Genomic DNA, 27,460 nt, shown 5'->3' with positions numbered 1-27,460 from the left:
TCCTAGGTGTTAGGAGACTTTATTACCCAGATTGACCATAAAAGTTTAATAAATTTTGTGTTAAAGGGAAAGGAAGAAAGAACTGAACACTCTTTTGAGAGTCAGCGAAAAGTGTCTGGTCAGTCTGGTACCAGAGCGGAGCACTTGGCAGTAGTTCAGCAGTGGTTAAGGAGACCCTTGGCACCTTGGGCCTCGTGCTGATGTGAAGCTGCATTTCCCCACAAAACCAAGACGTTACTGGGCAAAGAGGTCGGGAATGCAACACAATTCACACCAGCCAGGTACAAGTACAATTAAATAGCACATTTAATTATCTCACAATAGACAGAAATGCAGTAGTACAAACCAAGTTTCTTTTTGTTTTCTCTACCCCATGTTTCCATTCCTCAACACCCAATAACATGGCTGCTGAGGAACCAGTGACAGGGCCTAAGGGACAATCTATGTTCCAAGGAGTCTTTCCAAGTCAAATACGCCTTGAGAACATCTGAGAGCCCTGTGAGTTGATGTGTGAGCACACACACGCACACACTCAGAACACACATGCAAGGGACACATAAGGGACAGACATAGGAGAGACCATGGTGGGGCAGTCACTCACATGCACGCTCATGCCACGACATTCCAGTTCATTGTGGCTGCTCCTCTGGACAATGCTATGGGTTGGGCCCTGAGGCAACCAAGGCCGGGCAGAAAGAGAAGGGGGCACTGTTCAACCCCGCAACTCTGACAACAGGGCAGCAGCCAGAAGGCTTCCCTTCTCCACTTCAAGTTGCCAGTCCTCCCAGGATTTGGATGACTGGCTGGACATCAGTGGTGATGAGGCAGTATCACCCCTCAAGGCCAGGTGCAGGGTGCCCTCCAACCAGAGAAGAACCCAGGACAAGCCTGCAGGAGGCTCTTGGAGCCAGGAGAGGTGTTGGTTCTGTTCCCAGGAGAGGGGAACACAACTAGGACTTGGGGAGGGAATCTGCAAAATAAGGAGGCCCTGAGGTGAGGGTGTTTGGGAGGGGGGCCCTACTGAACAGGTTTACAGAAGAAATCTCTTCATTCACAGCTTCGTTCAGGGGTTCCTGGAGAACATCTCTAGATTCAAGTACCTGCAGTTCTTGTCAGATGTGTCAGGGTGGAGTGACCAACAAAGGCTGGGAGAGCAGCTGCCCACCAACAGGGGAGGTGTGTGAACAGCCTGGCTATGTGCGGGGCCCTGGCACTGCCACACTTCCCTGAGCAAACAGACCAGGTTAGGACTATAGGATCTCATCCCGGGGACTCCTGGCCTTAAGTGGAGTCTGCCCATTGGGCACGGAGCCATTCTGACCGTGCAGAAGTTTGCCCTTCTCTCGGTCTGGCCATGTGAAGATGGCATCATCACTGTCTGGCTCGGACTCAGAATGCATCAGGCTGCTGCTCAGTACTGGGCCTTTCTGCTTGATACCTGCGGGGGAGACAAAGAACCACAGAATCTGGAATATGAGCTGATCCATCCTGAAGCTCACCCTCCTGCCTGCTTCTGTCCTGAGGAAGAATAAGGACAGGGAATCACAGTCCTCTCCCATGTCCTCCCAGTCCTGGTTAACTGCAGCTGAACCATTAAGGAAGTCCACAACGTAGACAAGCCCAGAGACCTGGGATCCAGAGCTGAGTATGCTCAGTATCACCTGTGGTTAGTACGTTAGTGCTACCAATGACATTCTTTTGTCTTTTACGTTTTGGTTTTAGGGCCATACCTGGTGATGTTCAGGTATGGCTTTGTATTTAGGAATTATTCCTGGAGGAATTTGGGGACCATGTGGAATTCTGGGGATCAAACTCAGGTCAGTACTATTGCTCCAGTTCATCTTTCTCTTATTTTATTTTTTTTTGGTTTTTGGGTCACAACTGGTGATACTCAGGGGTTTGGGGGACCATATGGGACGCCGGGGAATCAAACCATGGACCGTCCTAGGTCAGCCACGTGCAAGGCAAGCGCCCTACCGCTGCACCACTGCTCCAGCCCCACATCTTTCTCTTTTAAACATGCAATGCTCTGTAGAGCTGGAGTGATAGTACAGCAGGTAAGGCACTTGCCTTTCAGGTAGCCAATCCAGGTTCAATCCCCGGCATCACATATGGTTCCCTGAATCTTGCCATGAGAGACTTCTGGGAACAGAGCCAGGAGTGACCCTTGAGCACAGCAGGTGTGGCCCCAATAGCAAACAAAAACAACCAAAAGCCCCACATAATGTCCCGTTATCTCTACTTATGATTATTTGGGGGGACACAACCAGTGATGCCTGGGTTACTCCTAGCTATGCACTCAGAAATTGCTCTCAGAAATTGCTCCTGGCTTGGAGGAACCATATGGGACACAGTCCGTTCATGGCTAGCATGGGCAAGGCAGATGCCTTACCGCTTGTGCCACCACTCCGGGCCCTCCACTTATGAAGGAAAACATACAAAAGAAAAGACAGAGGCCAGAGCAATAGCACAGTGGGGAAGGCATTTGACTTGCACATGGCTGACCGGGGTTGGATCCCCAGCATCCGATATAGTCCCCCAAGCACTGCCAAGAATGACACCTGAGCACAGAGCAATGTATAACCTTGAGTACCACCATGTGTGCCCCCCAAAAAAAGAAACCAAACTCCAAAGAAATCTATCAATTATTTGGTTTTTGGGTCACACGTAGCAGCGTTCAGGGGTTATTTCTGGCTCTGTACTCAGAATCGCTCTTGTCAGGCTTGGGGGACCATATGGGATGCCAGGAATCAAATCCAGGTCCATCCTGGGTCCTCTGTGTACAGGCAAATGGCCTACCACTCTCCGGCCCTGTTTGCTGTTTTTTAAGGAAGAGTAAATTTTGGGATCTAAGCGACAGCACAGTGGTAGGGCATTTTCCTTGCATGTGGCAGACCAGGGATGAATCCGGTTTTGATCCCTGGCATCCCATATGGTCTCCTAAACCTGCCAGGAGTGACTTCTGAGCACAGAGCCAGGAGTAACTCCTGAGCATTGCCAGGTGTGGCCCAAAAACAAAAACAAAGAAAAGAAGAAGAGTAGGTTTTATAAGCACAGGTATAAACTGCTTGTCTTGACATAGGACACAACTTGATTCTATGTAGATGGTTGATTGTACATGGATGCTGCTCTCAGCTTCACCTTTCTGGAAGTGGGAGAACAGGCCCTAGTCTTCTAGGGGTCTCTCATATGGACAGAGGTTGGTGCAGTGGGGGCATACAGGCAGTCCCTAGCTATCAGCTTATCAGAACAACAGAAATTCAGATCTATAAGAGCGAATTCCATAGGCAGCTGCTATAAACAGCTGAGCGGATGAGCCATGGGCTCTCCAACACAGACACTGGCAAGTGCCCAGTCAGGATGGGCCAAGAGACGTGTCGGGCTTTCCTCGGAAAGGTGGCACCAACCATCCCAGGGCAGTTACCTGCTCGAGGAGTGGGCTTCAGCTCCAGGCTCTCCTGATCAGTGGCATCCAGGATCTTGTACTTGCTTCTCCTCTTAGGTTTTCCTTTTCGCCTAAAAAAATATAACACCCCCCCCACCTGCTCAGGAAAGAAGCTGTGTGTGGTTTAGGCATCCTGCCAGAGCACATTGTCAGAAGACACAGTTTTCAGGAGCAGCTACTGTTCCTTGCTTCTCTGTCAGACAAGATGACAACTATGATTTGTTCTTCATATATTCTTCCCTGATTCTGGGAAAAGGCAAGGGGAGTAAGACTACCTTCACCTGGACTCACCATCCACAGCAGAAAAGATGGTTTAAATGAAAGAAGTGAGCCAGAGCTATTCAGGAGGTACAGTGCTTGCTGTGCATGCAGCTGGTCACAGTTCCATTCCTAGCACAATATACAGTTCCCTGAGCACTGCTGAACATTTTCCACCCCAGGGGCTGGAAAGCTAGTACCATGCTGAGGCACTTGTCTTGCATACAGCTGATCCTCTGGCAGCTAAACTGGTCTCCTGACCAAGTCAGGTGTGATCCTTGAGCAAAGAACTGAGTAAGCTCTGAGCACTGCTGAAAGTGACCCAAGCCCCAGTCCCACATTTTTTGGATTTGAGGAGATTTTGAACTTCCCAAAATCCCCCCTCCCAAAATAAATAAGGGGCCAGAGAGAATACAGGGCTTAAAGCTCTCTGCATCTTGTTGATCTCTGTTCAAATCCACAGAAACACATATAGTCTGATAAGTAATACCAGGGGTCACTTTGGGCAGAGAATCAGAAATAGTCTTTGAATGCAGCTGAATGTGGACAGCACACACACACACCCCCCCATTAAAAAAAGGGAGGGGGCTGGAGTGACAGCACAACAGGTAGGGCATTTGCCTTTCACATAGCTGACCTGGGTTCAATCTCCGGTATCCCATATGGTCTCGAGCCTGCCTGGAGCAACTTCTGAGCACAGAGCCTACAGAGTAACCCCTAAGTGCCACTGAGTGTGGCCCCAAAACAAAAATCAAAAGTGCTGGGGCTGGGAAGATTATACAGAGGAGAGGGTGCTTGCCAACCGGGTTAAATCCTCAGCATCCCATTTGGTCCCCTAAGCATCACCAGGAGTAATTCCCCAAAAGTGAGAGAGAGAGAGAGAGAGAGAGAGAGAGAGAGAGAGAGAGAGAGAGAGAGAGAGAGTGTGTGTGTCCCCAAAAGTGAGAGAGGTGTAATTTTTTGTCTTGCAAGGCTGCAGTGATAGTACAATGGGTAGGGCTTTTGCCTTACATTAGCCAATCAGGTTTGATCCCTGACATCCCATATGGTCCCCTGAGCACCTCAGGAGTGACCCCTGAACTCAGAGCCATCAGTTGTGACTCAAAAACCAACCAACTAACCAAAAAAAAGTTTTACTTCACTAACAACAAAAATGCTACCAGAATGCATAACTAAGTCTAAATTACAGAAAAAAGATAAATTCCACCTGGGCAATACTTGTGTTCAGATGGAAACACTGGGGTTGAGTGCTCCAGGACACACATAGAAAGTCAGGTTTTCCTAGTCCCTATCCCTAGCCACATCTCCCAGGCTGCACATCATGGATAGCACCTTAGCTGTAAGAGGTACTTCCGCCCTCAGGTAGTTAGAAGGTGAAGACAGACTTTCTTGCATGTCTTGGGTTGAGCATAACCATCCTAAGAGTGACAGAGAAAGGAAGGAAGTCTTTTATGTGACTAGCTATCTTTCTAATGGACGAATACTTGATAAGAAGCCCGAATGTATTTCACAGAAGAATCCTTCTTACCGCTTACAACAGCAGATCACAGTCCAGGACAGGGTTCCCAAGGCAACGACAATGACAAAGGAAGCAATAATAACATACAAGACACTCCACTCTGCCAAGAAAAAACAAAATGGTGAGGAATCTGAAAAGAGAGACATAAGAGAGGCCTGAGATGCCTGAACTTGGGCTGGGAGGGGGCTTTACTTCCCTCGTGGGCCAGGGAGATAGTCAATGGGCTAAGCAAATGCATAAATCCTGGATTCAATCCCTGGCATTGCATGGTCCCCAAACACAGTATATGGAATAGTCCCGTAGCACCACCAGAAACCCTAAGGGAAAGATCTTATCTAAGACCTTAGAGTTGAAGGTAGCTGATGGTTTAAACTGCTCAACTGTCCGTGCTCCAAGAACTGGAGGCAAGGCAGGCAGAGAAGCCTGATGGCTTCCATTAGACTGAAGGAGACAGAATCTCTCCAAGACAAGAGATTTCCTAGTTGGCCTGATTTAGGCTGCAGTTTATTGTTAGTCTGACTTAAGACTGTTACAAGACTGCTTCAGAGGTTTCTTCTAACCTTGAACAAGTGTGGAAGATGGAAATAAAAACCTTCTACAAACAAAATACACAAAAAGTTCTTCTCCTTGCCTGCTCATCTGCCTTGGAAACACCAACAACCACCTACTCAACTTAGAACCACATTCAATGCCAAATCAGCATGCACGGTGCCAAGTTGAAAACTTACCACAGTTGCTTTCTCCATCCTTTAGCTGTACCTTTATAAAATTCTCCATCCAAAAAGGGTCACAGATACAGCGTTTGGTGAATGAATCACAGTGGCCATGGTCAGAACAATTCAGCTGGCATGCTAAAGTAGCAGGAGATAGAAAATGTCAGTGGAAATGAGAAATGAGGGACAGTCAGCCTCCAGTGCCCATGAAGATTCTTGGCATCTACCTATTTACTGGTCTATAGTGACATTTTCTGAGACACACCCCAGGAGTTCTGGCAGTTTCAGTATGTTGTCTGTAACTGTCACTATCGAATGATTGGGGGTCGGTGTGGGGACACTTCAGCAGAAGAGTACTTGTCTTTTAAGTGTAAATCCCTGGGTTCAATCCCTGGCACCATACAAACCATAAAAAATAGGGGCCGAAAAAAAAAATTGGGGCCAGAGAGATAGCATGGAGATAAGATGTTTGCCTTGCATGCAGAAGGATGGTGGTTCAAATTCCGGCATCCCATATGATTCCCCGAGCCTGCCAGGAGTGACGTCTGAGCTCATAGCCAGGAGTAACCCCTGAGCGCTACTGGGTGTGACCCAAAACCCAAAATAAATAAATTAAAAATTGGAGTCAGAGAAATAGCACAGCGGTAGGGTGTTTGCCTTGCAATTAGTGGACTCAGGACCAACAGTGGTTCAAATCCCGGCATCTCATATGGACCCCCGTGCCTGCCAGGAGCGATTTCTGAGCACAGAGCCAGGAGTAGCCCCTGGCAACTGCTGGATGTGGTCCCAAAACAAAACGAAACAGGCCCGGAGAGATAGCACAGCGGCGTTTGCCTTGCAAGCAGCCGATCCAGGACCAAAGGTGGTTGGTTCGAATCCCGGTGTCCCATATGGTCCCCCGTGCCTGCCAGGAGCTATTTCTGAGCAGACAGCCAGGAGTAACCCCTGAGCACCGCCGGGTGTGACCCAAAAACCAAAAAAAAAAAAAAAACAAAAAAAAAACAAAACGAAACAAAACAAAAATTAAGGTCCGGAGCGGTGGCACAGCAGTAAGATGTTTGCCTCGCACACGGCTGACCTAGGACAGATCGTGGTTTGATCCCCTGGCGTCCCATATGGTCCCCCAAGCCAGGAGTGATTTCTGAGTGCATAGCTAGGAGTAACCCCTGAATGTCACCAGGTGTGGCCCACAAACAAAAAATAAAAAAAATAAAAAAAATAAAATTAAGGGCCAGAGAAATATAGGTAAGGCACTTGGTTTAATCACTGGTACTCATATGTTTCCCCTGAGCACTGCCAGGAACAATTCCTGAGAGCAGAAAAATAAGCCCTGAGAATTGCTGGGTGAAGCCAAAAAGTAAAAAAAAGATACAAAAAAAAAGAAAAAAAGACAAAAAATTCTGGAGCTAGGCCGGCAAGGTGGCGCTAGAGGTAAGGTGTATGCCTTGCAAGCGCTAGCCAAGGAAGGACCACAGTTCGATCCCCCAGCATCCCATATGGTCCCCCCAAGACGGGCAATTTCTGAGCGCTTAGCCAGGAGTAACCCCTGAGCATCAAATGGGTGTGCCCCCCCCCCAAAAAAAGAATTCTGGGGCTAGAGAGACAATATTGTGGCAGTGTGTTTGCCTTGCACAAGGCTAACCTAGGTTTGATCCCCGACTCCCATATAGTCTCCGAGCACAGCCAGGAATAACAGCATGATTATGAGAGTTCTATCAGGATGCCCCCCTGAGCATCAACAATAACACCCTAAAACAAATAAAACAACAATAATAATAATGATAATAATAAAAATAATAAAAGGATTTTTCCAATGAGAGTCTGCAGAGAGATTACAACAGATAAGAGCACTTGCTTTACATGTTGCCAACACAGATATTTTTTGTTTTGTTTTGTTTTTTAGGTCATACTCGGCAGCATTCAGGGGCCACTCCTGGCTCTATGCTCAAAAGTTGCTCCTGGTAGGTTCAGGGGACCATATGGGATGTTGGGATTTGAACCACTGTCCTTCAGCATGCAAGGCAAACACCCTATCTCTATCTCTCCAGCCCCCACCAACCCAGATTTGATTCTTGGCATCACAGATGATCTCAGAGCCTGGCCAGGAGTGACCCATAAGTACAGAGCCAGGAGTAAGCCCTGAGCAATACCAGGTTTAGACAGGGAAAAACAACAACAAAAGAATCCTTCCTATGAGCTGAGATTCCCTGATAACAGAAGTGGAGGAAAAAGATTATCTACTTGTACCCAGAGAAAAGAGATGAAGCCTGAGCACAGACAGCAAGACAGAAGAACTGGGCAGAATAGGTTCTTGACCCAAAATCCCAAAATTACTCACTGACAGTATTGATCTCCAGGGCTCTAAAGATCAGAAAATCTGCCTTTTGCTTCTGCAGTTCACTCTTGAGCATTGCTGCCACCTCATAGCCTTTGAAGATCTGGTGAGGAAGCTCATTTTGAATAAAAAATACCATCTTGGTACTGTTGAGACACGCAACAAAAGGAATGAACGAAAATTGCAAAAAACAATCGCAGTAGCTAGCATTTATTAAGTACCCAATGCTTGTGCTGGATACTACACTAAGTATTCTATGTATGCTCTAACAGTAAGCCTGTGAGAAAGGTGTTATCAGTGTCATCTCTAGAGGACAACACTGGGCTCAGAATAATTAAGCAACTTGTTCAAGGTCACACAGTAATTATGACAGAACCAGATCTCAACCCTGATACATTTTACTTTAACGTCTATGATTTTAGAAATGACCCAATTTACATGAGGACCCTTCCTAAATGGTAACTGAAAGTCGGAAAACGAGAATTTGGTTACCTTCCTACCGTCTTGTTTGTTTTGACTTTTGGCCCATACCCAATGCTCAAAGCTCTAACTCCTGGTTCCCTCTACGGAATCATTCCTAGCAACACTCAGGGACCATCTGTGGTCGTGGGCTTGAACCTGAGCTGGTCACAGCAACCTTAACTTCTAAGTACTGTCTCTCCAGTCCCCTGCTATCAGTCTTTTAACAGCTGAGACTGTGGTGCTGGTGAGTTTGTGGTACCAGAGGCTGCATCTTGAAAACTGTAAACAGTTGGGTCAGCATCAGACTATAATCCATGTGTCAAAATACATCCAAAAATATTATTACAATGGCAGGAACAAAAATGGTTCTATAGAAATAATGGTGTGGGTAGAGTGAATTACTTTATCTAAGGCCCAGAGTCTGTTTGCTTTCTGATTGTCAATTTAGTCAAAGCAGACCATATTTGAACTATGTTTGGGTGGCACCAATTTAGATTCCTATGTTTTCACCACCGCCATGTGAGTAACTTCCATGTTTCTTAAGCTTCATTGTTAGTATTGCAAATCAAAAAAACCTTCCCATTCGTGGGGCAGATTAGATTTATAACTGTTCTCAAGATATCAATCCCCTAAGCACACAGATAGCTGGTGGATCTGGGTATCCCAAATATTCTGGATTAATTTGTTTTCAGTATATATATTTATCCCAACATACTGCATAAATAGCATCACTTTGTTTTTAAGCCACACCTGGAGGTTCTCAGGGGTTACTCCTGGCTGTGTTCAGAAATTACTCCTGGTGGATTCAGGGGACAATATAAGATGCTACCAATCAAATCTGTATCTGTTGTGTGCAAGGAAAATGCCCTAACTGCTGTGCATCACAACGGCACTAATAGCATTATTATTTTTTTTTTTTTTTTGGTTTTTGGGTCACATATGGCAGTGCTCAGGGGTTACTCCTGGCTCTATGCTCAGAAACCACTCCTGGCAGGCTTGGTGGACCATATGGAATGCCAAGATTTGAACCACTGTCCTTCTGCATGCAAGGCAAATGGCCTGCCTCCATGCTATCTCTCCAGCCCCACAGCATTACTTTTTAAGCTGGTATAACATAAAGCTTAGGAAGCACCTTCATATGAGATTTTCTAAAAGTTTTCTGCACAGTGAGACTAACAATGGGGTATTATAAATCACATAATCAGGAAAAAAAAAAAAAAAAAAAACCTTTACCTGTGCTAGAAAATGTTACCTGTGCTAGAAAAGTTCATCAGAGAAATGATACCTGAATGGTTCCTAGTAGAGAGCCCACCTTTTCTAACTAACCACACTATTTTTCACTTAAAGAAAGAAACCAAGAGCAGGGGTCTCAAACTCAATTTACCTGCGGACCGCAGGAGGCAAAGTTGGGGTGATCCTTGAGTGCAAAGTCAGTAGTAAGCTTTGAACATTGGAGGGTGTGACCCAAACAACTAAAACAAAACAAAACAAAACAAACAAAAAAAGATTCCTCTAGGGCAGGGCCACAAAATGTTGTACGGAGGGCCGCAAACGGCCCGTGGGCCACGAGTTTGAGACCCCTGCCCAAAAGGCTACTTGGTCTTTCTTACCCCGCTCCATTCATTCATCATCCATTCATTGCCCAGCTACCTCTGCTCCGTGTATGGCTGAATCTTTTGCACAATGATGTCAGAATCCAGCACCCCCAGGAGGACCCCAATCTGGCGGATGAACATCCCCTTCAGCCTCTCAGTTAGCTGGCTGACGTTGACATCCAAGATGATCTCCACCAGGTTGTTTTTCCTGGGATCTGAAAAGCATGTGAGTCAGTCATGGCTTTAGAAGTAGGAGAGTTAACACAGACCTGCCAATGTGATCTTGCTTGGGCACAGGAGAGTAAGGAATGAGAGCATTCAGAAATGCATGAACTCCTTTTCAAAAGGAATGGGACAATCATTGACTCCTACTAATTGCAATATGAAGATTGTTTGAATGAACTCTTGGTTCTATACCAACCTGAAAATCACCGCTCATGCTGAGGGTCAAACTGAAGTGGGGAACAAAGTGAATCAGAAAGGAACAGAGACGGGCCGAGAGACAGCATGTCGGTAAGGTGTCTGCCTTGTATGCAGAAGGTCAGTGGTCTGAATCCCGGCATCTCATATGGTCTCCAAGCCTACCAGGAGCGATTTCTGAGCGTAGAGCCAGAAATAACCCTGAGTGCTAATGGGTGAGATCCAAGACCAAAAGAAAAGAAAGAGAGAGAGAGAGAGAGAGAGAGAGAGAGAGAGAGAGAGAGAGAAAGAGAGAGAGAAGAAAGAAAAGAAAGAAAAGAAAGAGAAAGAAAGAAAGAAAGAAAGAAAGAAAGAAAGAAAGAAAGAAAGAAAGAAAGAAAGAAAGAAAGAAAGAAAGAAAGAAAGAAAGAAAGAAAGAGAGAGAAGAGAAAAGAAAGAAAGAAAGAAAGAAAGAAAGAAAGAAAGAAAGAAAGAAAGAAAGAAAGAAAGAAAGAAAGAAAGAAAGAAAGAAAGAAAGAAAGAAAGAAAGAGGGGCTGGAGAGATAGCATGGAGGTAAGGCGTTTGCCTTTCATGCAGAAGGTCATCGGTTCGAATCCCGGCGTCCCATATGGTCCCCCGTGCCTGCCAGGAGCAATTTCTGAGCATGAAGCCAGGAGTAACCCCTGAGCACTGCCGGGTGTGACCCAAAAACCACAAAAAAAAAAAAAAAAAGAAAGAAAAAGAGAGAGAGAGAGAGAGAGGGAGGGAGGGAGGGAGGGAGGGAGGGAGGGAGGAAGGAAGGAAGGAAGGAAGGAAGGAAGGAAGGAAGGAAGGAAGGAAGGAAGGAAGGAAGGAAGGAAGGAACTGAGAAAGGAGAAACACTTCAAGGTTTGCTTTAAATGCTTCTGTCAAGGGCCCGGAGAGATAGCACAGCGGTGTTTGCCTTGCAAGCAGCCGATCCAGGACCAAAGGTGGTTGGTTCGAATCCCGGTGTCCCATATGGTCCCCTGTGCCTGCCAGGAGCTATTTCTGAGCAGACAGCCAGGAGTAACCCCTGAGCAACGCTGGGTGTGGCCCCTCCCACAAAAAAAAATGCTTCTGTCTAGGGATCAGGGACACAGCTCAAAGAGTTAGTGCAGAGGCCCAGGTTTGATCTCTGGCACTGCATGGTCCCCTAAATACCACTAGGAAGACTCTCTAACCTTCAAACCGTATGCTAGGAATAGCCAAGGAACACTGATGGGTAATAATGCCATGCCTTCACTCCTCCACATTCCCCAAAATGTCTCTGTCTGACGGGATTTGCTGAATGATCCAGGTCAACTACCTAATCCATATCTGATTTTCAGTGACTTGCTAGACTTGAGTCTGCAATAATAGGAGGAAAAATGTATTTCTCAACAATCAACAATGTTAGGTATGCATCTGCCTTACAGAGCTGAAAAGAGTAAACAGAAAAGAAATCCAGGCAGCCAAGAAACAATGATTTCCTTAGAGCAACATCACAGCTGCATGGTTATAATGTTAACTCCACGACCAATGCTTTACTTTTGACTATGTCTTTCCTTACACTTGGAAATTAAAAATGATTATTCAGAATCTCTAATTCACACACTTGGATGCACCATTTGCCTGGTCTGATATATAATTTACATAATTAGTAGACTATCTGTGATCTGATTTCAAACACAAAGAGACTGCAGAGTATCTTGGCTGCCGTCCTTCCTAGAAGTAGGACAAGGACTGGAAGAACAGCCAAAATCCATTCCCATCTAGACATCCATAGGTAAGTTAGATAATAAAGGCTTAAAGTTAATCAGATGCTTAAGAATTTATGAAGATTTACACACCCCCACTCTCTTCTTCACGAAAAGCAAATTAGCCTTAAAGAAAAATAAAAATACAGTGCTATGAAGGGAATTTTTATTTCTGCAAACCTAAAAAATATAAAGGACACCAGTTAATTTACTTTCCCTTGGTTTTCAGATAAAGCCTGAGGCTCAATATATAAAAATAAAGTTTCTTCTGCATCTGGGTGCTGATGAGACATCGTGACTCAAGTTAATCCAGTGTTCAGATTCCCAAAGTACCCTTAGTCTTTCTCATTAATCATCTGAGGAGAAAACGTTGGACAGGGAACACAAAGGCCTGGCTCTGACACAAATACTCTGTGACGTGGATCAAACCTTGCCCTATAAGTTTGTTTCCTTTTGAGATGACTGGGGGATGTCTATATATTCCAGTGTAGAAAGGAGAGGCATTGCTAGAACACAGAGTATCCAAGAATTTTTCAGCTTGGGGTTTTTAGATTGTTTTAAAACTGAATAAGCCATTTGGCTCTGTCCATATGAAGAGGAAGGGCTCTCAGGACCAAGGATGTGCTTAGCTGTTCTAGCAGTTCCACTCAGGCTTATTATTACTAAATGAACTCACCAGGCTTCACCTCCACAGTGGTCCGGTCGGTGTCACTCTCACCCTTCGCGTCAGTCACCTTCAGGTGAAACGTGTAGGTTCCCTCGACCAGATTGGAAAGAAAGAGGATTGGGTGGTGGTCAGAGTGATTCAGCACCTCCTGTGTGGTTGAACAACATGGCTTCTGAGTTGCAGAACCAAATCACACTCCTTTCAGTTGCTGCTTCTGTCACATTTCTGACCCCTCTGGCTGGACTGCCTCATCTCTGGGCAGTCTGGCTGTGTAATGGCCACAGCCACTAGGATTAGGAGAAATGTTACTTGCCACATTGGATTGCAGAGTGTCCTTAGCATGTCATTTAACCTGAATTTCAAAGGATGACGTGGGCTTAATATGGGGACCATAAATAAAACAGAGAGAGGGGCCGGAGAGATAGCACAGCGGTAGTGCATTTGCCTTGCATGCACAAGGATGGTGGTTTGGATCCCGGCATCTCATATGGTCCCCTGAGCCTGCCAGGGGCGATTTCTGAGCATAGAGCCAGGAGTAGCCCCTGAGAGCTGCTAGGTGTGACCCCAAAACAAAACAAAGAAACAGTGAGATGTTTGGATTCCCTGACCCTCCTTAACTCGTCACCCTGACCTTCTGCAGCTCTTTAGCTCCTGGTACACTTACCCCTGCTGCTGGACTCCCTTCATCTCGAGTCCATAGGTAGCTGATGATTCCCTTGTCATCTGAGGACTTGGAGCCATCCAGTTCCGCTGTGTCCGTGGGCAATGTAATCACTACATTTCCAGTTATCTTGGCTATAGGAGGCTTGTTTATTTCTAACCAAAGATATATCATTTAAATAACAACACTCTAGAAAAGAAATATTCTTCACAATGATTAAGGAAATTAAGTATCAAAAGCACCTTAGGAACCAAGGACATGGCTCAGTGACAGAGCACATGCCTTGTATATGTGGCCTGGCACCATCTCCCTCCACCATATCAAGGCACATCTTAACTGCACAATACTTTTCAGTGCCTATCTATTGCCAGCAACTAAAATAGTGTACATGTTTAAAGTAACCAGGTGCATGACCTGAGGTTATGTTCTCATGACACAATATACAACAGAGGGAGAAGAATAATTCATTTCCTTCTCTACACTCATTGCAGCCTCCCAGGAGGACTCCATTTCTCTACTTTGGAGGCATATGTGATTACAAAGGCCATAAAACATGGTTTAAATTGTAAGATTATAGTTGTTTACATATATTTACACATATTTCAACATATCTGGATATCCAACATCATATGATATAACATGGATTGGTAGATAAGATATAAAGGCTTTTACAATTGAAGTGTTTACATAAAGTCTTAAAATTGAGTTTCATCCATCTGATACCAAAATTTCCTTTATATGTAAATGTATGGGTCTGGGAGACAACTTTGAGGCCAGAGGCACCTTGCATGTGCAAAGACTCAAGTTCAGACACAGCATAGCATGATCCCCAGCATTACTGGTTATAGCCCTAAATGGCCCTGAGGAACCAGCTACAGCATAATGGCCCCAACCACCACTAAGTCCTAACATTATCAAATCGCCAGGTCTTAGAATTGAACTATTTAGCCCAGTTAGCAAGTACTGCCAGGAATGGTCTTTGAGTTTCCTCAGCTTGGGAAGGCATCTCCTAGTAATTAAAACATGAGTTAACATATTATCTGAATCACTTTTCCATCCTTATTATTTTATTTATTTATTTATTTATTTATTTGGTTTTTGGGTCACACACAGCAGCGCTCAGGGGTAAATTACTCCGGTCTCTATGCTCAAAAATTGCTCCTGGCAGGCTTGGGGGACCATATGGGATGCCGGAATTCAAAACACCGTTCTTCTGCATGCAAGGCAAAGACCCTACCTCCATGCTATCTCTCCAGCCCCTATTTTATTTATTTTGAGGGTACACCCTCAGATGAGCTAGAGGTTACTCCTGGTTCTACACTCAGGAATACTCCTGGCAGTGCTCAAGAGACCATACGGGATAGTGAGTATCTGAACCCAGGTTAGCCGTGTGCGAGGCAAATGCCTTACTTCTTGTACTATCACTTTGGTCCCACTGAGACCTCTTTCAGCCTGAGCTTCATCATGCAGCTTTGTTTATTCAGCTGTGCACTCAATATTTATTAAGTGTATATATGTAAATATCATCTTCAGAGTAGATGGCTTTTCCCTATTAGTAGTTAAACCGTTCTCTCAAGGTTATCAATAATTGCCATGCCTACAAGCCAGAGCAGTGTCACTCATTCCTTTCGACTCCTAAGACAACCATAGGAAGCTACAGTCAGGACAGGCATTCTAAGACCTGGCAGCAGGTGTCGCTGTAGCTAATGGGAGAGTCAGAAACCCAGTCTGCAATACAGAGGCAAAACTAAAATGCAAAGGAAACAAACACACTTTGCTTCTTTTCCAGTTCAATTGGGAAGAAGAAAAAGAAAGGATAGAGAGGGAAATAATATTTACCTAAAGCCACTCTCATTAAAGATTGTTTTAGCAAAGCAAAGAACAGCTGCCTTCAACCCCAACCCTCTTTTATCAACCCTGGCCTCTAATCAATATCTGCAGGTGATATATTCCTCAGCAATCTGACCCAAATTGGCTGCTGCACTCGCCCTAAACGGGAAGCTACTAGTACCTTCTTTAACAATGACATTCACAGAGCTCTGACTTTGCAGATTCCTCTCATCTTTGACAGTCAAGGTGAACACGTAGGTTCCCACTTGCAGCCCAGTCACGGTGGCAACGCTGCTATTAGCATTCTTGAGTTGCACCCCATCAGGTCCTCTGGACAAAGAGAGAAACCAGAGGGTGGAGTTGTACCTGTCTGCTGCTCTCCCAACCCTGACTCAGCAGGAGAAGCAATAATTGCCTCTGCTAAGAACTATTGTTTCCCAGACCTTGAGAGGACATGTTTAAAAATATTCTATTTATACAGAGTGTCATTTGGCCCTAAAATACTGGCTACCTGCTGATCAGAAAATTCCATTCACCAGCTTTCAAAAACATCTAGCCTTATTCTTTATATGAGCTTCTAGAACATTTGAACTTGTTACAGTTCCAATTTTAAAAGGAAGAAAGTACTCTGAGCAGGTCACTGATAAAAAGAGTGATTCAAGAGAGAAACTTCTGAAAAGCATTTCTGGCCTAGTAGTTGGCTCAGCTCTTGCCAGCAAAGAAGAAAAATGCAGCTGTTAATCACATGCCAAAATCCCTCCTAATTTAAAAAAAAAAAAAAAAAAAAAGGAAAGGAAAGGAAATACAGGCCAAGATTGCTCTTGGAGCAAAACTCTTCTTAGTAGCTTTATAAGCAAAATTCCCTCTAGCTCCTCAACAGTGGCTGTAGAGGACCCAGGACACTTCACTTTCTTTCTCCCCTGGGCCTCCCACAGCAGGGGAGAGAGCTCAGCTCCCCACACAAAGGCCAAGCCAACAGGGAGAAATCTGAAAACATTTCCTTAGAATGACAGGGTGACCAGAGAAATTGGCTAATTTCCAGGCTTTGCTTTGTTTTGTGGTTTAATCATATCGCCTCTGTCTGTCATAGTCCCTCCATCATCAGATTCTCTTCCAGGAAGCTATGCAAAGCATTCTTCCTATTCTGAACATAAACAAATCTTAACTAAAATGTTTATTAGCTGGATCGTCAAACAAGAGTTATAATTAAAAGACACTGAGCTGAGGAATATTAGGTCCTGTAAAAAACAGACAAGAACTGAAATAAGTAATTTCGAGTATCCAACTAAATCCAACTCTTAGTCAGGTGGTATCTATAGTCAAATTATTGCTTTTTGCATCTATCGCTAATGTCCTAGTTAGAAAAAAAAAAACCCTCCGTGTCGTATAGCTACTATCTTGGAAAACAGAATGTTTTTAACTCTCCTTGGAATTCTTTGCTTCCTATGAAATTCTGCATAGAATTTAAAATTCATTTCCTATTTTTTGTTGGTTTTTGTTTGGGGGCCACACCCAGTGGTGCTCAAAAATTACTCCTGGCAGGCTCAAGGGACCATACAAGATGCCAGGGGGTCAAACCCAGGTCAGCTATATGCAAGGCAAATGCCTTACCTGCTGTACCATAACTTTGGCCCCATCATTTCCTATTATTTGAGCTTAAAAAAACTGTCACAACAAAGAATAGTTTGATTAAGTACGCTCAGTTTAATTAGGAATATTTTGGTTACTTGCTTTGGCCTCTGGCTAATGTAATTGATAAATGGTATCTTCAAGGAAGCAATAACAGTAATGCTTCATTTTGTAGATGAATTTTCAACTATGCTTAATAGCTGTTCTGCCCCACCCCACCCCCCCCCCCCCGCCAGCCTTACCCAGTTAAATTTGAGCAAAAGTATTTTTCTGCTCCATTACCCCTTCCATCTTGCCTCTCAAGTGTAATTAAACTATGCATTTCAGCAGATGGATTGTACCTATAAAAGCACCAGGACCTCAAAGTACTATCTGGGGATTAGCTGATAGTGAGCAGTCTTTATTCTCTCAGAATAATTATTTTATATTATTTTCTTAGAGCTAAAGTTTGGGATTACAAATATTTTTTCTCAGTTATCCCCGCTTGGATAAGCCAATACAGACAAGTAAACTCTTAAAAAGCAAGTAAAATCTTTTTCTTTCAAGGTCTGGGGCCTTTGTACAATGTAGAGGTTTTATTCCTATACTCACTGCGTTTTTTCCCAAAGGTATGAGGTAATTTTCTGATCATCTGTGCTCTTGCTGCCATCCAGGGTTGTACTGTCCACAGGAAGGGTCAGCTCTTTATCTGGTCCTGCATCTGCCTGAGGAGGTTTGTTGTTTTCTGGAAGACAGAAACTTGGAGGTCAAAAGCAGGCGCCTCAGATGAGAAAAGAGAGGAATATATGGAGACATGTTCTAGAAACCAGAAAGATTCTAACTCTTTACCACAGAACTGCTAGATGCTATGAAAAACATAAATATGGTTAAAAAGAACACATTAAACAATATAGAAATATATTAACAACTATGAAAGGATATCGCAGAATATATAGGTTATGCCATGCTAAATTTGAAATACAATGCCTGGGGGTCAGAGTGATAGCACAGTGGGTAGGGTGTTTGTCTTACATGCTGCTGACCTGGGTTTGATCCCCAGCATCCCGTATGGTTCCCCAAGTCTGCTTGAGGCAATTTCTGAGTGCAGAGTCAGGAGTAAATAAACCCCAGTGCCTCTGGTGTGACCCAAATAAACATACAAAAAAAACCCCAAAGCAAACAAACAAAAAAATGCCATAGAAGTCCAATCAAAAGAGGCTGAGGGGCCGGGCGGTGGCGCTAAAGGTAAGGTGCCTGCCTTGCCTGCACTAGCCTTGGACGGACCGTGGTTCGATCCCCCGGTGTCCCATATGGTCCCCCAAGCCAGGAGCAACTTCTGAGCACATAGCCAGGAGTAACCCCTGAGCGTTACCGGGTGTGGCCCAAAAACCAAAAAACAAAACAAAACAAAACAAAAGAGGCTGAGTGATGAGGTAGGACTTCCTTGTGTTAATAGGTATTAAACTGCATTTGGGAAAGACAAGAAACTCTTGGGTTCTCTTCATAACAATAACTAGAGCCAGAGAGATAGTATAGGGATTAAGGCACTGCCCATGCAGCTGACCAGCCCCGATTCAATCCCATGAGTAAGCCTAAGAACTGCCAGCTGTGGGCCCAAACTCTCAAATAAACGAGTAAATGGGTAAATTTAAAAAAGTACAATAACTAACTAAGGCTAAGGGCAAAACTTGAGGCTCTGAAGTACTCTATTAAAAAAATAAAATATGGGGCCGGGCGGTGGCGCTGGAGGTAAGGTGCCTGCCTTGCCTGCGCTAGCCTAGGACGGACCGCGGTTCGATCCCCCGGCGTCCCATATGGTCCCCCAAGCCAGGAGCAACTTCTGAGCACATAGCCAGGAGTAACCCCTGAGTGTCACCGGGTGTGGTCCAAAAACCAAAAAAACAAAAAAAATAAAAAAATAAAATAAGGGGCCGGAGAGATAGCATGGAGGTAGGGCGTTTGCCTTTCATGCAGGAGGTCATCCATTTGAATCCCGGCGTCCCATATGATCCCCCGTGCTTGCCAAGAGCAATTTCTGAGCCTGGAGACAGGAATAACCCCTGAGCACGCACGTGCGCGCGTGCGCACACGCGCGCGCACGCACACACACACACACACACACACACACACACACACTCTAAAATAAGGGACCAGAGAGGTGGCGCTAGAGGTAAGGTGTCTGCCTTGCAAGCGCTAGCCAAGGAAGGACCGCAGTTCGATCCCCCAGCATCCCATATGGTGCTCCCAAGCCAAGGGCAATTTCTGAGTGCTTAGCCAGGAGTAACCCCTGAGTATTAAACGAGTGTGGCTCCCCCCCCCAAAAAAAAATAAATAAAAATAAATAAATAAATAAAAATAGGGCCGGAGAGATAGCATGGAGGTAAAGTGTTTGCCTTGCATGCAGAAAGTTGGTGGTTTGAATCCTAGCATCCCATACAGTCCCCCAAGCATGCAAGGAGCAATATCTGAGCATAGAGCCAGGAGTAACCCCTGAGCACTGCCAGGTATGACCCAAAAAACAAAAACAAAAATAAAATAAAATAAAATAAAGGGCCGGAGCGATAGCACAGCGGTAAGGCATTTGCCTTGCACACTGCTGATCCAGGACAGACCTTGGTTCAATCCCCAGCGTCCCATATAATCCACCAAGCCAGGAGTGTTTCTGAGCACATAGCCAGGAGTAATCTCTGAGCGTCACAGGTGTGACCAAAAAAAAAGCAAAAAAAAAAAAAAAAAAAAAGCAAAAAGAAAAAGGCAGGTCAAAGTGATAGTACAGTGGGTAGGATATTTGCGTTATACATGGCCAACCTGGGTTCAATCTCCAGCATCCTTTATGGTCCCCTGAATCTGCCAGGACTAATTTCTGAGGAGTAACCCCTGAGTACCACCAGGTGCCCCCCCCCACACACAAAAAAAAATAGAGAGAAAGCATAAGCAGCATAAACAAGAGAAACTGCCAAGTCCTCTTGTTCTACTCTCATACAGCTCAAAACTCATGTTTTCAGGCCTGAGCAATAGTATAGTAGGTAGGACATATGCCTTGTGCATGGCCTGTTTGTCAGGGTTTGATCCCTGACATCTTATGTGGTTCCTCAACCAAACCAGGAGTGATCCTTGAACACAGTGCCAGGAGTTAATCCTGTTGAGCATGTCCAGGTGTGGCCCAAAAAACAAAGCAACAACAATAACAACAAAAAATACTCATACTCTCTTCTTCCCCAGAGTTCAAATGACTAGAAGAGCCTGTGTTAGAAGGCTGGAACTCACCAGGCTGAACGATAACAGTCACCTGAGCAGTGTCCTGCTGTCCGATTGTGTCAGTCACTGTGAGCTGGTAAGTGTAGTCTCCTTCTTGCATGGCTGAAAGCTGCAGAGTTGGTGTCCTAACACCCTGATGAACATCAAAATGCAGACAAACGGAAAATCAGACTCTCAGAATCACATATAACAAGTCTGCTCAATTTAAAATGATTTACCCAATTATCTAGACATAATGTTTTATGGGACCTTACCTCTCACCTACAATAGCATAATCAACAACAGGATATTGTGGGATAGCCAAGTTTCCACCTTCAAGATAATAATCTTCCTAGAGGGCGGTACCCTGGTGAGGAGTGTGGTGTTGAAATTTTATGCATGGGAAACAATCCTTAACAATATTATAAAACACAGGACCTCAATATAAAAGTTAAAAAAGGAAGAGGAAATTACTCCTTCCTTCTTTTAACATAGCAGCAATTTATAAAGTCAGAGATCTTACAAGGGAAAAGAATACAAGAAAATATGTAGAGAAAATAAAACATCAGCATCTAAAACCCAAACCAAAAAGACTATTAACATATAAAAGTTTTGTTTGTTTTTTGGGCCTCACCTGGTTATGTTCAGGGGTTACTCCTGGCTCTGCGCTCAAAAATTGCTCCTGGCTTGGGGGACCATATGGGAACCCAGGGATTGAACCGCACTCTATCCTAGGTTAGCGCATGTAAGGCAACACCCTACCGCTTGTGCCACCACTCTGGCCCCTAACATTTAATTTTTAAAACACTGTTCTTCCAGGGGGTTGGAGCGATAGCACAGCGTTATGATGTTCGCCTTGCATGCAGCTGATCCAGGACAGACAGTGGTTAGACTCCTGGCGTCTCATATGGTCCCCCAAGCCAGGAGCAATTTCTGAGCTCATAGCCAGGAGTAACCGCTGAACATCACTGGATGTGGCCCAAAAACAAAAACAACAACAACAAACCCACACTGTTCTTCCTAGTGAGGTCAAAAAGTAAGGCTGGAAGAAGTGAGGCACAAGAAAAACAAGGCTGGAGTGATAGCACAGTGGGTAGGACGGTTTGCCTTACATGTAATTAACCAGGTTCAATCCCTGGCATCCCATATGGTTCTCTGAGCCTGCCAGAAGTGATTCTGTTCACAGCATAGTTAGGAGTAACTCTAAGTGCCAACAGGTGTGGCCCCAAACCAAAACCAAAACCAAAACTAAACAAACATTGGGGCCAGAGTGATGACGCAGTGGTAGGATGCTTGCCTTGCACTCGGCTGACCCCGGACGGATGGCAGTTCGATCCCCCAGCATCCCAAATAGTCCACCAAGCCAGGAGTGATTTCTTAGCGCAGAGCCAGGAGTAACCCCTGAGTGTCACCAAGTGTGGACCAAAAATAAAAACTAAAACAAAACAAAAAACCCAAACAAAAAAGTGATGCAAGCCAAGCCACCTTAATAAAACATGGTAGTTACATGTAATAATATAAGGTAGTTATATTAACAACATGCACGCCATCCATTTGATTAGTCTGTAGGTTCTGCAACAGAAGAAAAATCTAATGTAATATTGCAAGTGAAGTGAATGTGTGCTTTTTTTTTTTTTTTTTTTTTTTTTTTGGTTTTTGGGTCTCACCCGGCAGTGCTCAGGAGTTACTCCTGGCTCCATGCTCAGAAGTCGCTCCTGGCGAGCACGGGGGACCATATGGGACGCCGGGATTCGAACCGATGACCTTTTGCATGAGAGGCAAACGCCTTACCTCCATGCTATCTCTCCGGCCCCGAATGTGTGCTTTAAGTCATACTTCAAATCTGTAAATATAGACTTGAGTGTCAGAAGAAACGTTATAAATAAATTAAGGCAGGGGCCGAAGAGATAGCACAGCGGCGTTTGCCTTGCAAGCAGCCGATCCAGGACCCAAGGTGGTTGATTGAATTCCTGTGTCCCATATGGTTCCCCGTGCCTGCCAGGAGCTATTTCTGAGCAGACAGCCAGGAGTAACCCCTGAGCACCGCCGGGTGTGGCCCCCAAACCAATAAACAAACAAACAAACAAACAAACAAACAAACAAACTAATTAAGGCAAACTTCCAGCTTAGGATTTTTTTTTAATATTGGGTAAAAACCAGGCACACAGGTTGGGACTATAGCTCAGTGGTAGAACACTTGCATTATATGTGAATCACTGGATTCAATTCCTGACACCACTTAGTCCCTGGAGCAACAAGTCAAGTGGTTCCTGAGCATAAATGAGTAATAACCAAAATAAAACTAAAAATATGTGCAGCCTGTAGGCTGGGTTCAGTGTGCAGATTTTTTTCTACATAGTGCCTTAAAAGCTGTTAATTTCACATAAATGTTTAAATATTTTTTCTTCTCTTGAACAGCTGTATAATTTCTAGCTTTCTAGATCTGTACTTCCATGGGCTAAGAACCAACTACACCTGAGGAGCTGTTTTGGTCAGTTTTCTGGCACATTTCTCTCTCTCTCTCTCTCTCTCTCTCTCTCTCTCTCTCTCTCTCTCTCTCTCTCTCTCTCTCTCTCTCTCTCTCTCTCTCTCTCTCTCTCTCTCTCTCTCTCTCTCTCTCTCCTTTTCTTCTTTCTTTCTTTTTCTTTCTTTCTTTCTTCCTTTCTTCCTTCCTTCCTTCCTTCCTTCCTTCCTTCCTTCCTTCCTTCTTCTTTCCTTTTCTTCTTTCCTTTTCCTTTCCTTCCTTCCTTCCTCCTTCCTCCTCCTCCCTTCCTCCCTTCCCTCCTTCCCCCTTCCTCCCCCTTCCTCCCTTCCTCCTCCCTCCTCCTCCCTCCCTCCCTCCTTCCTTCCTTCCTTCCTTCCTTCCTTCCTTCCTTCCTTCCTTCCTTCCTTCCTTCCTTCCTTCCTTCCTTCCTTCCTTCCTTCCTTCCTTCCTTCCTTTTTTTTGGTTTTGGGTCACACCCAGCAGTGCTCAGGGGTTACTCCTGGCTCTATGCTCAGAAATTGCCCCTGGCAGGCACAAGGGACCATATGGGATGCCGGGATTCAAACCACCATCCTGCTGCACAAAAGGCAAATGTCTTATCTCCATGCTATCTCTCCGGCCCCTGTTAGTTTTCTTTATTAGCTTATTTTGGGTACTTGGTGACAGATCTCAAATATCTCTAACTTGTAACAGCACTCATTAAAATTTGTACCATGTGTCTTTTGAACAGTTTGACTCCGGAATCATCTGGAACAGCTACAATTTCTCTTTTCTTTTTTTTGGTTTTTGGGCCACACCTGGTAACGCTCAGGGGTTACTCCTGGCTATGCACTCAGAAGTCGCTCCTGGCTTGGGGGACCATATGGGACCCCGGGGGATCAAACCGCAGTCCGTCCTAAGCTAGCGCTGGCAAGGCAGACACCTTACCTCTAGCACCACTGCACCGGCCCAGCTACAATTTCTCATCTGTTATTCTCCTCCATGTTAAATATTTTAAATAAAATATTTTATTATTTTTAAATTAAAAAAGTTTTTTGTTGGGGCAGGAGAGATAGCATGGAGGTAAGGTGTTTGCCTTTCATGCAGAAGAACGGTGGTTCGAATCCCGGCATCCCATATGGTCCCCTGTGCCTGCCAGGGGCAATTTCTGAGCAGAGCCAGGAGTAACCCTGAGCACTGCCAGTGTGACCCCAAAAAAAAACAAACAAAAAAAAAGTTTTTTGCTAATTAAAAGCTATGCTTTGAAAATACTCTTTATTTTTTATTTATTTATTTTTGTTTTTTTTGGCCACACCCGTTTGACGTTCAGGGGTTATTCCTGGCTATGCGCTCAGAAATCGCCCTTGGCTTGGGGGAACCATATGGGACGCTGGGGGATCGAACCTCGGTCCGTCCTATGCTAGCGCTTGCAAGGCAGACACTTTACCTCTAGCGCCACCTTCCTGGCCCCTAAAAATACTCTTTATTTTTAATAAAATCTTTATTTAAGCACCATGATTACAAGCATGATTGTAGTTGGGTTTCAGTCATAAACAGAACATCCCCCCTTGATCGGTGCAACATTCCCACCATCAATGTTTCCCCCCCCTCCTTCCCAACCCCTGCCTGTATCCGAGACAGGCATTCTACTTCTCTCACTCATCTAGACTGTCATGATAGTTGTTAGTGTAGTTATTTCCCTAACTGCACTCACCATTCTTTGTGGTGAGCTTCATATTATGAGCCGATCCTTCTGGCCCTCATCTCTATCCTCTCTGGGCATTATTACAATAATGTCCTTAATTTTTCTTAAAACCCATAGATGAGTGAGACTATTCTGTGTCTATCTCTCTCCCTCTGACTTATTTCACTCAGCATAATAGATTCCATGTACATCCATGTATAGGAGAATTTCATGACTTCATCTCTCCTGATCTGATGGCTGCATAATATTCCATTGTGTATATGTACCACAGTTTCTTTAGCCATTCATCTGTTAAAGGGCATCTTGGTTATTTCTAGAGTCTGGCTATTGTAAATAGCACTGCAATGAATATAGGTATGAGGAAGGGATTTTTTGTATTATATTTTTGTGTTCCTAGGGTATAACCCTAGGAGTGGTACAGCTGGATCATATGGAAACTCAATTTCCAGTTTTTTGAGGAATCTCCATATTGTTTTCCATAAAGGCTGGCCTAGACGACATTCCCAACAGCATTGAATAAGTGTTCATTTCTCTGCACATCCCTGCCAGCACTGATTGTTGAAAATGCTCACATTTTTGAGACATAAATCTGACTTGGGTAATTAAAATATAATAATAGGCCCTGAGAGATAGCACAGCGGCATTTGCCTTGCAATCAGCCGATCCAGGACTTATGGTGGTTGGTTCGAATCCTAGTGTCCCATATGGTCCCCGTGCCTGCCAGGAGCTATTTCTGAGCAGACAGCCAGGAGTAACCCCTGAGCAACGCTGGGTGTGGCCCCCCCCCAAAAAAAAAGTAATAATAAAATAATATCCTAAACAGACACTTTTATGAAGAATACATACAACAGAAAATGAAAATACAAATGTTCAACATTACTTTCTAAGTGGGAAAATGCAAATCAAAACCAAAATAAGAAAATGGAGATATAGTACAGTTGGCAGGAAACTTGTCTTGCATGCAATTAACCTGAGTTCCATCTCCAGAACCCCGTATGGTCCCTTGAGCCCCACCAGCAGTGATTGCTGAGCACAGAACCAGGAGTAAACCCTGATAATTCTGAGTGTGTGGCCATCAAACTCAATTCTGAGTGTGAGATGCCTACCTGCATCTCCACCACTTTCCCTTTGCTGCTTGGGCTGAGTGACCACTCATAGCTGGTGATGCCATGATCATCAGTGCTCTGGTTCCCAAAGAGGGTGATGGAGTTTTTGGGTAGAGTAATCACTTGAATGGGGCCAGCATTGGCCACAGGAGGGTAATCCACAGCTTTGTTCACTGTTAGGTTTGCAGTTGTGGAGTTGGTAGCTCCATTAGAGTCTGTAACAGTCAAGCTGTCAGAACAAAACAAAGAGGACAATCAGGGATGGGCTTAAGGGGAGAAGAATAACATGAGACAACCAGAAATCAAGGCTAAGAAATACCAAAGTGGCTGGATCTCTTGGTATTACCTATTATTTTTATACTAGATGACAATAGTGACTACGGTATTATTCCACATATTTTATATCTAAATCCTTAGGCAGCTTTTTATAAAGCACGTCCTCATTTTACTCTTTACATACTTGCAGAGACAGAGGCAGAGAGAGATAAGCTGTCTTATATGGTCTTCAAAACAATCACAAAGAGGATATCATCGATCTCAGTTTAAAGGTTTTGAGAGACTAAGCAGCCTGATTATGGTTACACAGTGAGTCGGGCTACAATACAAGTCTGACTCTGACTCTAAAGCTCAGAAACCAACTCTTAAAAATGGATAATCCGGGGCCGGGCGGTGGCGCTGGAGGTAAGGTGCCTGCCTTGCCTGCGCTAGCCTAGGACGGACCACGGTTCGATTCCCCGGCATCCCATATGGTCCCCCAAGAAGCCAGGAGAAACTTCTGAGCGCATAGCAAGGAGTAACCCCTGAGCGTCACAGGGTGTGGCCCAAAAACCAAAAAAAAAAAAAAAAAAAGGATAATCCCGGGCCCCTATCCCTGGAGAGTTCAAAGATGCTGCAGTAAATAGGGCAACTCTGCCAGCAGGAGGCTTTTCCTGGGTTCATATCACACAAATGGCCACACTGAACAGAAAAGCCTCTAAGATGAACAAGGAGGGCTGGCTCCAGGAAGAAGCATCTGAATCCAAGTGAATTCTCCTACGCAACAGTTATACAGTTTGTGCCAGTATGATTTAGAATTTGCAAAAGGGGGGAAAATGTTCATTTATAATAGCACATTTTTACCTAAATTACGCCCGCTAGCTAAACAGCCCAAAGCTTCTTTTGTCACCTCAAAATGTGAGCATAAGCAAGCAAGCTTGTTTGGGCTCCTTCCATTTTTCTGACAGGAAAAACAAAAGATAAGGAGTTTGTTTAAATCTCACCACAGACAGGCCAGGTAATCTGTAAGGCATTATCTTGAAATTTTACTTTTGACCTATGACCTTTAAGGGATTTGGGCATTACAGTCATTAGAGGAAGAGCACAGAAATATCAGATGTGCAAATAAACAAACAGCTAACAAAACAACTCACGAAAAGGTGCCTTTTTCCAGTTCTTTATTTTCAGTTTTGGAACTTTGGCAGTATGAGTGTCTATAAAGGGACCCCCTCCCTTTTGTGTTTGTGTTACAATGACCCAGGATTGTATACACTTCCTCTCTGGGGTTGCACACTTGATTGCATTGCTTGTACACGAGCTTGTCAGGTTTGCACATTTCTGACTGCAGTGCCCACCAAAACATTTACCCACCAAGGGCAGCACACATGACAATGGTGCTAACACTTCTGCTGTGGTGCTTGCTATACCAACGTGGTGGTGGTG

The 27,460-nt window shown here is 44.6% G+C and overlaps 1 protein-coding gene across 2 annotated transcripts in view; it reads right to left on the bottom strand.

Annotated features, from left to right (window-relative positions):
* The window catches only part of KIAA0319L (KIAA0319 like), a 151,504-nt gene continuing 124,044 nt past the window's right edge, over positions 1–27,460 (bottom strand). For both annotated transcript variants that reach the window (XM_049774655.1, XM_049774654.1), the window contains exons 10-21: positions 25,763–25,991; positions 20,518–20,641; positions 17,863–17,995; positions 15,824–15,972; positions 13,816–13,967; positions 13,161–13,299; positions 10,383–10,542; positions 8,274–8,416; positions 5,951–6,073; positions 5,232–5,322; positions 3,425–3,516; positions 1–1,438 (exon numbers count right to left, since the gene is read on the bottom strand). In XM_049774655.1, coding sequence (XP_049630612.1) covers positions 1,251–1,438; positions 3,425–3,516; positions 5,232–5,322; positions 5,951–6,073; positions 8,274–8,416; positions 10,383–10,542; positions 13,161–13,299; positions 13,816–13,967; positions 15,824–15,972; positions 17,863–17,995; positions 20,518–20,641; positions 25,763–25,991 — 1,723 coding nt within the window. In that variant the 3' untranslated portion in view covers positions 1–1,250. The remainder of the gene's footprint in view (positions 1,439–3,424; positions 3,517–5,231; positions 5,323–5,950; positions 6,074–8,273; positions 8,417–10,382; positions 10,543–13,160; positions 13,300–13,815; positions 13,968–15,823; positions 15,973–17,862; positions 17,996–20,517; positions 20,642–25,762; positions 25,992–27,460) is intronic.

Source organism: Suncus etruscus, chromosome 6 (genome assembly GCF_024139225.1).
Source record: "Suncus etruscus isolate mSunEtr1 chromosome 6, mSunEtr1.pri.cur, whole genome shotgun sequence".
Taxonomy (NCBI): Eukaryota; Metazoa; Chordata; class Mammalia; order Eulipotyphla; family Soricidae; genus Suncus; species Suncus etruscus.
The sequence above is the reverse complement of the archived record's forward strand: the minus strand, read 5'-3'. Positions and strand labels throughout refer to the sequence as shown.